Here is a 13,687-nt window from a genome sequence, read left to right on the forward strand (position 1 = left end):
AGCGTCTAGACAATTAGGATGAACTCTGTGGGCCTGATTCAGAAATGTGGTTCCAGATACCTTCCACCTTCGCTCCCTCTAACGACAGGAAGTACGTGCATCTAGTGTTCACACAACTGGAAAGGAATTCTTACTAAGCAGATGCAGAGTTTGGATTAGTCTCACATTTATTAAACAAAAACAGCAAATATTGTGTTCATCCCAAAGATGTTCTATATATTTAAACACTAGATGGCGCTATAGAGGTAGATTTAGTTGGGACAGCTTTAGAAGTGGTACGAAAACTCACAAGTCAACCTCACATCAATCGCTTTCCTTTATTTTGTAATCGTATGACTTTAGGCTCGGATACAAAAGTACCTACTTATCAGCTGTTCATGCTTCTGTTTATAAATGCAACGTGCCAACATCACACATTATCTTTTGGTGCAGTACACACTAGTTTTCTTGCAGTCTCCTGTACATTTAGCGTTTCAATTCCGTTCCGTTTAATGTGCATGTGAAGAAATTTCATTAACAAATAAAAAAAAAAAAAATGAATGAGAGAAATATTCCGCAAAAAGGAATGCTTTAGTGTATTGTGTGGCATAAAATGTTATATCTCCTCTTTCTCAAGCCTCATTAAAACTAGCAGTGACATTACCCTGGCTGTTAAGTTACTATTTGGTCTCTATATATTATCCGGAACAGGAAACTAATACACAGATTCCATACAAAATAAACTTAGAACGAATATTTAGGAAGGACCATGACAAAATGAACATGGGAACAATACGACCAGCTGAAAACGCTTTACACATTGACTTGGCAATTTTGTCTGCTCACAAATTAAATACTTGTCTCTCTATAACTTGGTCCATAAGTTAAGGACATTTAGGAATCAAAATCTATAAAGAACAAGTTTTAAAACGTATTAAGCTTCGCTGCTTGTAAAGAACTAAACAACTGCTTTAAATAGAATTAAACAAAACAAAAGTAGACTCTTTAGTTCCTCAGAAGGTGCTATAAATAATAATAAAATAATATTTCCTCTGTGCAAGGACTAAAGTTCATCGTGGTAGAAGTGCTCGTCCTGCAGCTGGCGCCCATAGTCTGTGGCTTCGCTGGTGAGGAATATGTCTCTGTTTTGTAGTATTTCATATTCGCTCAGCTTCCCGTCTCCATCCTGGTCAATCGACTCTACTAAGTGGTTCGCCTGCAAAAAATTCCAAACACAATCATTATTACTTCTTCTACAGGTGTAACCAGTTGGCATATGGCAAAAATACGTGCTGGACAGAAACTAGGGAGTGTTATATTATTATATTTTATGTATATGGCGTCGTACGGGGAGCAATATAATAATATCAAATAATATAAAGAGAGACTGACAGCCAGTACAGGGGCATGAGATGATACAACAAACGTGAAACAATTATTAGAAGCACTTATTGACTCTGTGCCATGGGAACGGCAGACAGAAAGGATCAGAGTCTCTGTGAGTGGGAGAGCACTGGTGACAAGGATAGTGCATGGTGAGAAGAGAGGGGGCGGAGGGCCTTGCCTGTTATGAGATTAGAGTCTAAGGATATTGGGGGTAAAACAGGGACATTAATTGGGTAGAGATTAAGAGGAAGGACAAGTAGAGGGGGTGTTAGTTAAGATTATGCGTATGGCTGGTGGGCTTTAATGAACAAGTGCATTTTCAGGTCATGCTGGTAGGGTATGGCGTGAGTTTCAGAGGAGAGCAGCGTGGGAGAAGCTTTGGATGCAGGTGTGGGAGGAGGTAACCATCGAGGAGGCCGGTGACAGGGTGAAGTGGAGATGGAGAGAGTGAGTACATATTGAGATGAGTTTGGAAATGTATGTAGGGAGGGAACAGTTAAATGTTGGAAGCAAGGATGAGGAGCTTAAACTGGACCAAAGAAGGAGAGGACCGGTTAAATAAGATATATGGTACAGGAAGACAAGCCAATCAGCAGCACTGAGGATACATTTAAGAGGAGACAGAAAGACCAAAAAAGTAGGCGGTAACAGTAGTCCAAACAGAAGATGGTATATGGGTATGACCAAGAAAAGTTGGTAGCCTCCAAGGTGAGGAAGGATTCTGAAGGTGTTGCAGAAGGGAAAGTGTTAGGATTAAGATGTAGCATGAATGTGGGTGGTGAAGAAAAGGGAGTAGTCGAGAATGACATCCAGGTGGACTTGAGAGATAAGAGACAAGATAGGGTTAGCAATGGAAAGAATAAGGTGGGAGGGAAAAGGGACCCTGCGGGGGTTGTTGACGATAAGCGCTTTAGTAGGTTTTACTTGAACTCAAGAAAGAGACCGAAGAAGAAGTTGGAGATAAGCGCAAGGGTGGCAGGGGAGAGGTCAGGAGAGTAGAAGTAGTTTTGTGCAATGGCAGCATAAAGGTGGAAATGTAGATGGAAGGAGACAACGAGGTCATCAAGTAGTAAGGAGTAAAGAGATGAGAATGGGACCAAGCACAGAACGTTGGAGAACATCAACAGGAAGAGGGAGAGAGGGGGAGGAATAGCTGGTGCCTTTAAGTACCTTGTCACCTGCATCTCAGACACCTAATATCGTATACACATGTAAAAAAATAATCTAATAACGTTATTCTTTAAGATGTATCAATCACAAGGAATCCGCTCTGTAACAGTTAATTAGCTGTCCACCCGAACCTCTGTGGGTGTAGGATGAAGAGAGAAAAGCTTGTCAATTGATAGTTAGAAGCATTTATATATTAGGTGGATCATTGTAAATCTGGCTACTTTGCACAAAACTAAAGCTGAATTTTGATTCAGCTTTGATTCATGCTGTATTACAGAACTCTGGAACAAAGAACATACATGTGATGAATTGATAAATTCCAGGTTTTGTTGAATAAGGACCCAACAAATTAAAGTAGCATGAGGTGTATGGTGGCCACAAATGGGTCAATCCCACCCGTGCATAGGAGCATCATGAGACAATGATAGGTGGACATACTGGATGATCAGTCCGGGCGTCTGGATCATTTTCAGCTTCTCTACATCTTGTTGGTGTGGTGATAAGACCATGGCACACACAAGGAGATAGCGCCCATCTTGTGACCTCATTTACCAACATAACCGATACCAATACTTATTCAACAGAATCACTAGAAAGCATTGTGGACGCCTTGAAGAAAAAAGCATATTACCTCTTCCTGAGAGACTCCAATGTTGTTTGGAACAATCCAAGACAGCAATTCTGTAGGGTTGAGCTTTCCATCACCATCCTTGTCATAATCATTCACAAATCGGTCTCTCTCAACAATTACCCACTGCGGATCTTCAGCAACATCTTAACAGCAAGGAGAAACAAATAGCACGTCGTCATTAATAGACGTGCTTAAGGAAAAGTATTGCTTGGAGAAGGAAAATAACTCTGTCAGTCAAAGGATTTCTGGCACCAGCAAGGCCTCTTATAACTCAACCTCCTGCCTCCTTATAGATGTAACAGAACATTTCTATTTCATTTTGTGATATCTGTCCATTGCTTAATGAAAGGAATGGCTACGATATTAGGTGGCACATACTCTTATTTTCTTCAACTACTCATCCAAAGGGACTATAATGTCCCTTTCACACAGAAAGTCAAATTACCAAGTGAAGAAGTTCTACCCGGTAATTTGCCGATTAACACGGGTCCTTTTTCTGTGTGAAAGGGTCGACCCAGGAATTTACCAGGGAATTTCAACCCAAGTTGACTCTTTCACACAGACGTAATACCCGTGTTGATGCGCAATTTACCGGTAGAAATTATTGACCCGGTAATTTGCTTGCTTGTGTGAAAGAGGGGCCAGGCGAGGACCGGCAAAACTACCCGGCACTCAAATGCCGGGTAAAAGCCATGATTTTCAGACATTTGTCTGAAAATGGGTATTAGTAATACCCAACATTCAGCACCTCAGCAGATGGGGGGTAGCTACAGTTCTGTAGATGACTGCCGTGCTTAAATGGTTTTCTACACACATGGAGAGGGGTAGCTGCATGGCAGATGGTATTTAACATGTAGCAAATAGGGATCAGTGGTAACAAAAAAGGTGCAAGGAATATTTTCTTGATGGTTCATATCTGAAAACGTACATTTTGAGTTTCAGTCGTCCCTTAGGATGTTTCATTCATCTGTCAGACAACAGGTCACTGATACACTGAGACAGGGGTCTATGTACTAAGCCTTGCAGAGCGATAAAGTGGATGAACAAAGCACCAGCCAATCATCTCCACCTGTCATTTTTGAAACACAGTATGTAACATGGCAGTTAGGAGCTGATTATCTGGTACTTTATCGCCGTATACGTTATCACTCTCCAAGGCTTAGTATATAGACCCCACAGTGAGTTTTAGGATGGCCCCTATTGATACACTATGTACACACAGGCTGGAGAATAGCCCCAGGTTAGCAGTATCTTTTTATCTTCTAGTTCCACAACAATGTAACAGTCGCAGGTTGTGTCTGGATTTGATAAACCCTAAACGGGGGATGACATGTTCGTTCTACAGGCTGTAAACCTACCTGCATCTTTTGTGTATTCACCAAGATATTCCTCTAAACTGACAAAATTATCCCCATCCTTGTCATGTTCTTCCAATGCTCCTTCGATAACAAACTCCTGAAACAATGAAAATACTGCCTTACAATAAGAAGGTATTCCACTTAAACGTGTCATTAAAAAGTGAAATGTGTGACTGACTGTACGCTCAGCTAGGGGGACTGGAAATTGAATGGGAAATGCTGTCCCCACTAAAACAACCGATCATGTGACATTTTGACAGTGGAATTTCCTTGGTGTAGCAGTGTTTCCCATTCTATATTATGAATGTATCGTCACTGTAGAACCCCACAGTTTCCATTGGAAAAAAAATATTAGAATTACAGAGCCTGGCACGCCATGCAGCACGTCGCATCGCCATGCAGCACGTTGCATTGCAGTAAGATGAGCATGGCTACGTCTGTATATCCGATACTGACTCTTACATAAAAAAATCCAACGTAGTTGCTATGACTGCTCCCCCATCACTGGTGAATGAAGCCACAGCTGAATCTGGTTCCAAACAGTAGAAGCGAATGGGTCACATAGGTGCCTATGGCAGAGGTTCTCAAAGTGGGTACAGTGGCACCCTCGGGCTTATCATATGTTTGCAAATGTGGGTAACTGTGTCCTCTGCACTTTACCGCACTGTAGGATGCAAGTCTCTTCTGCTGGGGAATTTGTGTCTTGCTTTTTCTTGTCTAGACTGGATGTGATACGTTATACCAACGGGCGGGATGCCGGCTGTCAATATCCCAACAGCCGCGTCCCGCCCGCCAGAATGCCGGCAGCGAGCGCTAAGAGTCCCCTTGCGGGCTCGCCACAGGATCGATTCCCACTCTATGGGTGTCGTGGACACCCACGAGTGGGAATAGCCCTGTTGCGCCGGGATTCCGGCGTCGGTATCCTGAACGCCGAGATCCCGACAGCCGGCATTTTAACTACATCCCATCTAGACTAACCCCTCCCTTACATGCACCAGTGACGGTTAAAATAAAAAATACAAAATTGCGCTATGAACGGGATTTTTTAAGCAGCTCAGTTCAAGGTTATCATATAGTGCGAAAGTAAAAGAGCGCTTGATATATGTAAATATGTGTGTGCGCAAAACCTGTGAAAAAAATAAGATTTTACTTACCGATAAATCTATTTCTCGTAGTCCGTAGTGGATGCTGGGACTCCGTAAGGACCATGGGGATATAGCGGCTCCGCAGGAGACAGGGCACAAAATAAAAGCTTAAGGATCAGGTGGTGTGCACTGGCTCCTCCCCCTATGACCCTCCTCCAAGCCTCAGTTAGGATACTGTGCCCGGACGAGCGTACATAATAAGGAAGGATATTGAATCCCGGGTAAGACTCATACCAGCCACACCAATCACACCGTACAACTTGTGATCTGAACCCAGTTAACAGTATGATAAACGCAAAGGAGCCTCTGAAAAGATGGCTCACAACAATAATAACCCGAATTTTTGTAACAATAACTATATACAAGTATTGCAGACAATCCGCACTAGGGATGGGCGCCCAGCATCCACTACGGACTACGAGAAATAGATTTATCGGTAAGTAAAATCTTATTTTCTCTGACGTCCTAGTGGATGCTGGGACTCCGTAAGGACCATGGGGATTATACCAAAGCTCCCAAACGGGCGGGAGAGTGCGGATGACTCTGCAGCACCGAATGAGAGAACTCCAGGTCCTCCTCAGCCAGGGTATCAAATTTGTAGAATTTAGCAAACGTGTTTGCCCCTGACCAAGTAGCTGCTCGGCAAAGTTGTAAAGCCGAGACCCCTCGGGCAGCCGCCCAAGATGAGCCCACCTTCCTTGTGGAATGGGCTTTTACTGATTTTGGCTGTGGCAATCCTGCTACAGAATGTGCAAGCTGAATTGTACTACAAATCCAACGAGCAATCGTCTGCTTAGAAGCAGGAGCACCCAGCTTGTTGGGTGCATACAGGATAAACAGCGAGTCAGATTTTCTGACTCCAGCCGTCCTGGAAACATATATTTTCAAGGCCCTGACAACGTCAAGCAACTTAGAGTCCTCTAAGTCCCTGGTAGCCGCAGGTACCACAATAGGTTGGTTCATGTGAAATGCAGAAACCACCTTAGGTAGAAATTGAGGACGAGTCCTCAATTCCGCCCTGTCAGAATGAAATATCAAGTAAGGGCTTTTATATGATAAAGCCGCCAATTCTGACACACGCCTGGCTGAAGCCAAGGCTAACAGCATCGACACCTTCCATGTGAGATATTTTAAGTCCACAGTGGAAAGTGGTTCAAACCAATGTGACTTTAGAAAACTCAACACCACATTGAGATCCCAAGGTGCCACTGGAGGCACAAAAGGAGGCTGTATGTGCAGCACCCCTTTTACAAATGTCTGAACTTCAGGTACTGAAGCCAGTTCTTTCTGGAAGAAAATCGACAGGGCCGAAATTTGAACCTTAATGGACCCTAATTTTAGGCCCATAGACAGTCCTGTTTGCAGGAAATGAAGGAAACGACCCAGTTGAAATTCCTCTGTAGGGGCCTTCTTGGCCTCACACCACGCAACATATTTACGCCAAATGCGGTGATAATGTTTTGCGGTTACGTCCTTCCTGGCTTTGACCAGAGTAGGGATGACTTCTTCTGGAATGCCTTTTTCCCTCAGGATCCGGCGTTCAACCGCCATGCCGTCAAACGCAGCCGCGGTAAGTCTTGGAACAGACAAGGCCCCTGCAGTAGCAGGTCCTTTCTTAGAGGTAGAGGCCACGGTTCATCCGTGAGCATCTCTTGAAGTTCCGGGTACCAAGTCCGTCTTGGCCAATCCGGAACCACGAGTATAGTTCTTACTCCTCTCCTTCTTATGATTCTCAGTACTTTTGGTATGAGAGGCAGAGGAGGGAACACATACACTGACTGGTACACCCACGGCGTTACCAGAGCGTCCACTGCTATTGCCTGAGGGTCCCTTGACCTGGCGCAATATCTGTCCAGTTTTTTGTTTAGACGTGACGCCATCATGTCCACCTTTGGTTTTTCCCAACGGTTTACAATCAGGTGGAAGACTTCTGGGTGAAGTCCCCACTCTCCCGGGTGAAGGTCGTGTCTGCTGAGGAAGTCTGCTTCCCAGTTGTCCACTCCCGGAATGAATACTGCTGACAGTGCTATCACATGATTTTCCGCCCAGCGAAGAATCCTTGCAGCTTCTGCCATTGCCCTCCTGCTTTTCGTGCCGCCCTGTCTGTTTACGTGGGCGACTGACGTGATGTTGTCCGATTGGATCAACACCGCCTGACCCTGAAGCAGAGGTTTTGCTTGACTTAGGGCATTGTAAATGGCCCTTAGTTCCAGAATGTTTATATGAAGAGACGTTTCCAAGCTTGACCACAGGCCCTGGAAATTCCTTCCCTGTGTGACTGCTCCCCAGCCTCTCAGGCTGGCATCCGTGGTTACCAGGATCCAATCCTGAATGCCAAATCTGCGGCCCTCTAGTAGATGAGCACTCTGCAGCCACCACAGGAGAGACACCCTTGTCATTGGCGACAGGGTTATCCGCTGATGCATCTGCAGATGCGATCCGGACCATTTGTCCAGTAGATCCCACTGAAATGTTCTTGCATGGAATCTTCCGAATGGAATTGCTTCGTAAGAAGCCACCATTTTCCCCAGGACCCTCGTGCACTGATGCACTGAGACCTGTCCTGGTTTTTGGAGGTTCCTGACTAGCTCGGATAACTCCCTGGCCTTCTCCTCCGGGAGAAACACCTTCTTCTGGACTGTGTCCAGAATCATTCCTAGGAACAGTAGACGTGTCGTTGGAATCAGCTGCGATTTTGGAATATTTAGAATCCACCCGTGCTGACGTAACACTACCTGAGATAGTGCTACTCCGACTTCTAACTGTTCCCTGGATCTTGCCCTTATCAGGAGATCGTCCAAGTAAGGGATAATTGAAATGCCTTTTCTTCGTAGAAGAATCATCATTTCGGCCATTACCTTGGTAAAGACCCGAGGTGCCGTGGACAATCCAAACGGCAGCGTCTGAAACTGATAATGACAGTTTTGTACTACAAACCTGAGGTACCCTTGGTGAGAAGGGTATATCGGGACGTGGAGATAAGCATCTTTGATGTCCAGAGACACCATATAGTCCCCTTCTTCCAGGTTCGCTATCACTGCTCTGAGTGACTCCATCTTGAATTTGAACCTTTTTATGTAAGTGTTCAAGGATTTCAGATTTAAAATTGGTCTCACCGAGCCGTCCGGCTTCGGTACCACAAACAGCGTGGAATAATACCCCTTTCCTTGTTGCAGGAGGGGTACCTTGATTATCACCTGCTGGGAATACAGCTTGTAAATGGCTTCTAGAACTGCCTCCCTGTCGGAGGGAGACTTTGGTAAAGCAGACTTCAGGAAACGATGAGGGGGAAACGCCTCGAACTCCAGTTTGTACCCCTGCGATACTACCTGTAGAATCCAGGGATCCACTTGCGAGTGAGCCCACTGCGCGTTGAAATTTTTGAGACGGGCCCCCACCATATCTGAGTCTGCTTGTAAAGCCCCAGCGTCATGCTGAAGACTTGGCAGAAGCAGGGGAGGGCTTCTGCTCTTGGGAAGCGGCTGCATGGTGCAGTCTTTTTCCTCTTCCTCTGCCCCGGGGCAGAAAGGAGTGGCCTTTTGCTCGCTTGTACTTATGGGAACGAAAGGACTGAGATTGAAAAGACGGTTTCTTTTTCTGCTGATGTGGAGTGACCTGGGGTAAAAAGGTGGATTTTCCAGCCGTTGCCGTGGCCACCAGGTCCGATAGACCAGCCCCAAATAACTCCTCCCCTTTATACGGCAATACTTCCATGTGCCGTTTGGAATCCGCATCCCCTGACCACTGTCGCGTCCACAACGCTCTTCTGGCAGAGATGGACATAGCACTTACTCTTGATGCCAGGGTGCAAATATCCCTCTGTGCATCACGCATATATAATAATGCATCCTTTAAATGTTCTATAGTTAACAAAATATTGTCCCTATCCAGGGTATCAATATTCTCAGTCAGGGAATCCGACCATGCGACTCCAGCACTGCACATCCAGGCTGAGGCGATTGCTGGTCGCAGTATAACACCAGTATGTGTGTATATACTTTTTAGGATATTTTCCAGCCTTCTATCAGCTGGTTCTTTGAGGGTGGCCGTATCAGGAGACGGTAACGCTACTTGTTTAGATAAACGTGTGAGCGCCTTATCTACCCTAGGGGGTGTTTCCCAACGCGCCCTAACCTCTGGCGGGAAAGGATATAATGCTAATAATTTTTTAGAAATTAGCTGTTTTTTATCGGGAGAAACCCACGCTTTTTCACACACCTCATTTATTTCCTCTGACTCAGGAAAAAATATTGGTAGTTTTTTCTCACCCCACATAATACCCTTCTTTGTGGTACTTGTAGTGTCAGAAAGGTTCAATGCCTCTTTCATTGCCGTGATCATGTAACGTGTGGCCCTACTGGACATTACGTTTGTCTCGTCACCGTCGACACTAGACTCAGTATCTGTGTCAGGGTCTGTGTCGACCCACTGAGGTAACGGGCGTTTTAGCGCCCCTGACGGTGTCTGAGACGCCTGGACAGGCACTAACTGATTTGCCGGCTGTCTCATGTCGTCAACAGTTTTTTGCAAATTGCTGACATTATCACTTAATTGTTTAAATACAATCATCCAGTCAGGTGTCGACTCCCTAGGGGGTGACATCACCAACGCAGGCAACTGCTCCGCCTCCACATAATTTTCCTCCTCATACATGTCGACACACGCGTACCGACACACAGCACACACACACCGGGAATGCTCTGATAGAGGACAGGACCCCACTTAGCCCTTTGGAGAGACAGAGGGAGAGTCTGCCAGCACACACCCAGCGCTATATATATATATATATATACAGGGATAACCTTATATAAGTGTTATTCCCTTATAGCTGCTGTTAATTATTGTTATTTGCTGCCAACAATGCCCCCCCTTCTCTTTTTTACCCTGATTCTGAAGCAGGACTGCAGGGGAGAGTCAGGGAGCCGTCCTTCCAGCGGAGCTGTGAGGGAAAATGGCGCTTGTGTGCTGAGGAGATAGGCTCCGCCCCTTCACGACGTCCTTATCTCCCGCTTTTTTGTGTAAAATGGCAGGGGATTAAAATACATCCATATAGCCCAGGAGCTATATGTGATGTATTCTGTTTTGCCACCTAAGGTATTCTGTTATATTGCGTCTCAGGGCGCTCCCCCCCCAGCGCCCTGCACCCTCAGTGACCGGAGTGTGAAGTGTGCTGAGAGCAATGGCGCACAGCTGCGGTGCTGTGCGCTACCTTAGTCTGAAGACAGGATGTCTTCTGCCGCCGATTTCACCGGACCTCTTCGTCTCTTCTGGCTCTGTAAGGGGGACGGCGGCGCGGCTCCGGTGACCCATCCAGGCTGAACCTGTGATCGTCCCTCTGGAGCTAGTGTCCAGTAGCCTAAGAAACCCGATCCACTCTGCACTCAGGTGAGTCCGTTTCTTCTCCCCTTAGTCCCACGATGCAGTGAGCCTGTTGCCAGCAGGACTCACTGAAAATAAAAAAACCTAACTAAACTTTTATTCTAAGCAGCTCAGGAGAGCCACCTAGATTGCACCCTTCTCGGCCGGGCACAAAAATCTAACTGAGGCTTGGAGGAGGGTCATAGGGGGAGGAGCCAGTGCACACCACCTGATCCTTAAGCTTTTATTTTGTGCCCTGTCTCCTGCGGAGCCGCTATATCCCCATGGTCCTTACGGAGTCCCAGCATCCACTAGGACGTCAGAGAAAGAAAGATTAGTAAAAATGTTTACAGCCCTTTTTGGACTATTTGTGATTGGATTGCAGTTCAGCCAAAGAGACCAGGATAACTATCTACCCCTATCTAAATACTTGTCAGTCCGTAAGTTGTTATTAACTGAGTTTGTATAAGGAGTATCTTACCCCTGTTCGTCCTTGCTTTAAACAGCGGTCCCGGCACCCGTAGTACACGGTGTTTACTCCCCACTGCTATTAGGTGGACGGCTGGCCGCTTTTTTAATTAGCGGCCGGCTGACGGCTGTGATTAGCGGCTGGCTGGCTGCTAGTTCCCCGTCCGTGTTGCACAGTCCGATTTTCCAAATTCAGTGCACAGTAGGGGCTCCTTAGTGTGTAATCCAACGCGTTTCAGGCGTAAACCCTTCATCTATCCAGCCGCCCAGCCGCTAATTAAAAAAGCGGCCAGCCGTCAGCCGTCCACCTAATAACAGTGGGGAGTAAACACCGTGTACTACGGGTGCCGGGACCGCTGTTTAAAGCAAGGACGAACAGGGGTAAGATACTCCTTATACAAACTCAGTTAATAACAACTTACGGACTGACAAGTATTTAGATAGGGGTAGATAGTTATCCTGGTCTCTTTGGCTGAACTGCAATCCAATCACAAATAGTCCAAAAAGGGCTGTAAACATTTTTACTAATCTTTCTTTTTTCACAGGTTTTGCGCAGACACATATTTACATATATCAAGCGCTCTTTTACTTTCACACTATATGCACCAGTGACGGTCTGATACATTGGTTCTGAGCAACGTCCATTCTCTGTATCACTGCTTTGGATCTTACCAACATATGATCGGTTTCTTCAGGATGCTCAAAGTCTGTAAACTCGCTCAAATTCAGTCCAGAAATGTTATCTCGGTCGGCATGGTCAAAACGTTTCTTGTCCTTCAAGTGGATCTTTGCGGAAAAAAAACAAATGAAATTAATTTTTGCAATCCGTTGTTACTGCTGCTTCTAAGGCAGTGATGGGGAACCTGCTGCCCTCCAGCTGTTGTTGCACTACACATCCCAGCATGCCCTGCTACAGTTTTAGCATGGCCAAATAGCAAAACTGTAGCAGGGCATACTGGGATGTGTAGTTCAACAGCAGCTGGAGTTCCAAAGCTTCCTCATCACTGTTGTAAGGCATAGTGATCCAAATTTCCAATAAGGATGTCTGTACACTCAATTTTCATATAAATATTACTGTATGTATAAAACATGTCAGAGGTATACCCGTAACCACAGAGACCTAATAAAACAGGTGGCATTTCCAGAATTCTACCAAGTAAAAAGCTGGAACACTAAAGCACCGCAAACAGCTTATCCCACACTTCCTCACAGCAAGTGCTATCAAAGGACCGATGCAATCCTTTTATATACCTTGTGTATCAGTGTAACCCCATGTCTGGGCAGAATATAATCCTCCAATGACCCAAAAATCTTTTATTTCAATAATGTGATCTCTTTGTTTTAGGGTATTATGGGAAAGAGTACAACAGTACTGGTATGAATGGTCGACCATGTTAGACATTCATTAGGTCGACCACTATTGGTGGACAGACATGGTCAACGTGGGCTAATAGTCAACACATGAAAATGGACGACATGGGACAGGTGGACACATGAAAAGGTCAGCTTTTTTTTTTTTTTTTTTTTTTTGACAGTTTTTGTTGTCATTTCTTCCATAACATGACCAGGAACCCCAATTAGTGTACCGCGATCCCTTGCATGGCTCGCAAACAAGGTTACCGGTAACAATTGTAGTCCACGTGGAAAGTATGAAAAAGTTAAATAAAAATTAAAAAAAGAAGCCATATCGACCTTTACATGTGTTGACCTGTCCTGGGTCGACCATTTTCATGTGTCGACCATATGTCCATGTCGACCAATAGTGGTTGACCTAATGACTGTCGACAGTCCAAACGGATACCAGCACAACATGGTGTCACAGTGTGATATGGGGAGAGTGCACACAAGTATTATAGAGTAATATACGTGTACGCAGAATGAATCCTGCGAGATCGCACGCAGTTCCACCAAGCTGCAGCACCGTTTGGGAACAAGGCAGGTGCTGAGCGGCCTGCCTTCCCCAAAAATCGGGGGCGTTGGCCCAGTTTTCAGGAAGTGACAAGGCCAGTGTCTACGTCTTCTGACACAGATTAATGGCCTAGCAAGCAGGCAGGAAGCGGCTATTCTGAGTAAGTTTAGGCTTATTCAGATGGCCGATACTGCAAACATCGCCACTAAGGGAACAGGGATAAGGCACAATAGTGTCATAGTGTGATATGGATGTAGAGTACACTATTGTCAGTGTGATATGG

The 13,687-nt window shown here is 45.4% G+C and overlaps 1 protein-coding gene across 4 annotated transcripts in view; it reads right to left on the reverse strand.

Annotated features, from left to right (window-relative positions):
• Positions 1-298: 298 nt before the first annotated feature.
• Positions 299-13,687, reverse strand: part of RCN2 (reticulocalbin 2) — an 82,703-nt gene continuing 69,314 nt past the window's right edge. For all 4 annotated transcript variants that reach the window (XM_063943559.1, XM_063943561.1, XM_063943560.1 and 1 more), the window contains exons 5-8: positions 12,168-12,281; positions 4,525-4,621; positions 3,167-3,309; positions 299-1,195 (exon numbers count right to left, since the gene is read on the reverse strand). In XM_063943559.1, the coding sequence (XP_063799629.1) occupies positions 1,043-1,195; positions 3,167-3,309; positions 4,525-4,621; positions 12,168-12,281 (507 nt within the window). In that variant the 3' untranslated portion in view covers positions 299-1,042. The remainder of the gene's footprint in view (positions 1,196-3,166; positions 3,310-4,524; positions 4,622-12,167; positions 12,282-13,687) is intronic.

The sequence above is a fragment of the Pseudophryne corroboree genome, chromosome 10 (assembly GCF_028390025.1).
Source record: "Pseudophryne corroboree isolate aPseCor3 chromosome 10, aPseCor3.hap2, whole genome shotgun sequence".
Taxonomy (NCBI): Eukaryota; Metazoa; Chordata; class Amphibia; order Anura; family Myobatrachidae; genus Pseudophryne; species Pseudophryne corroboree.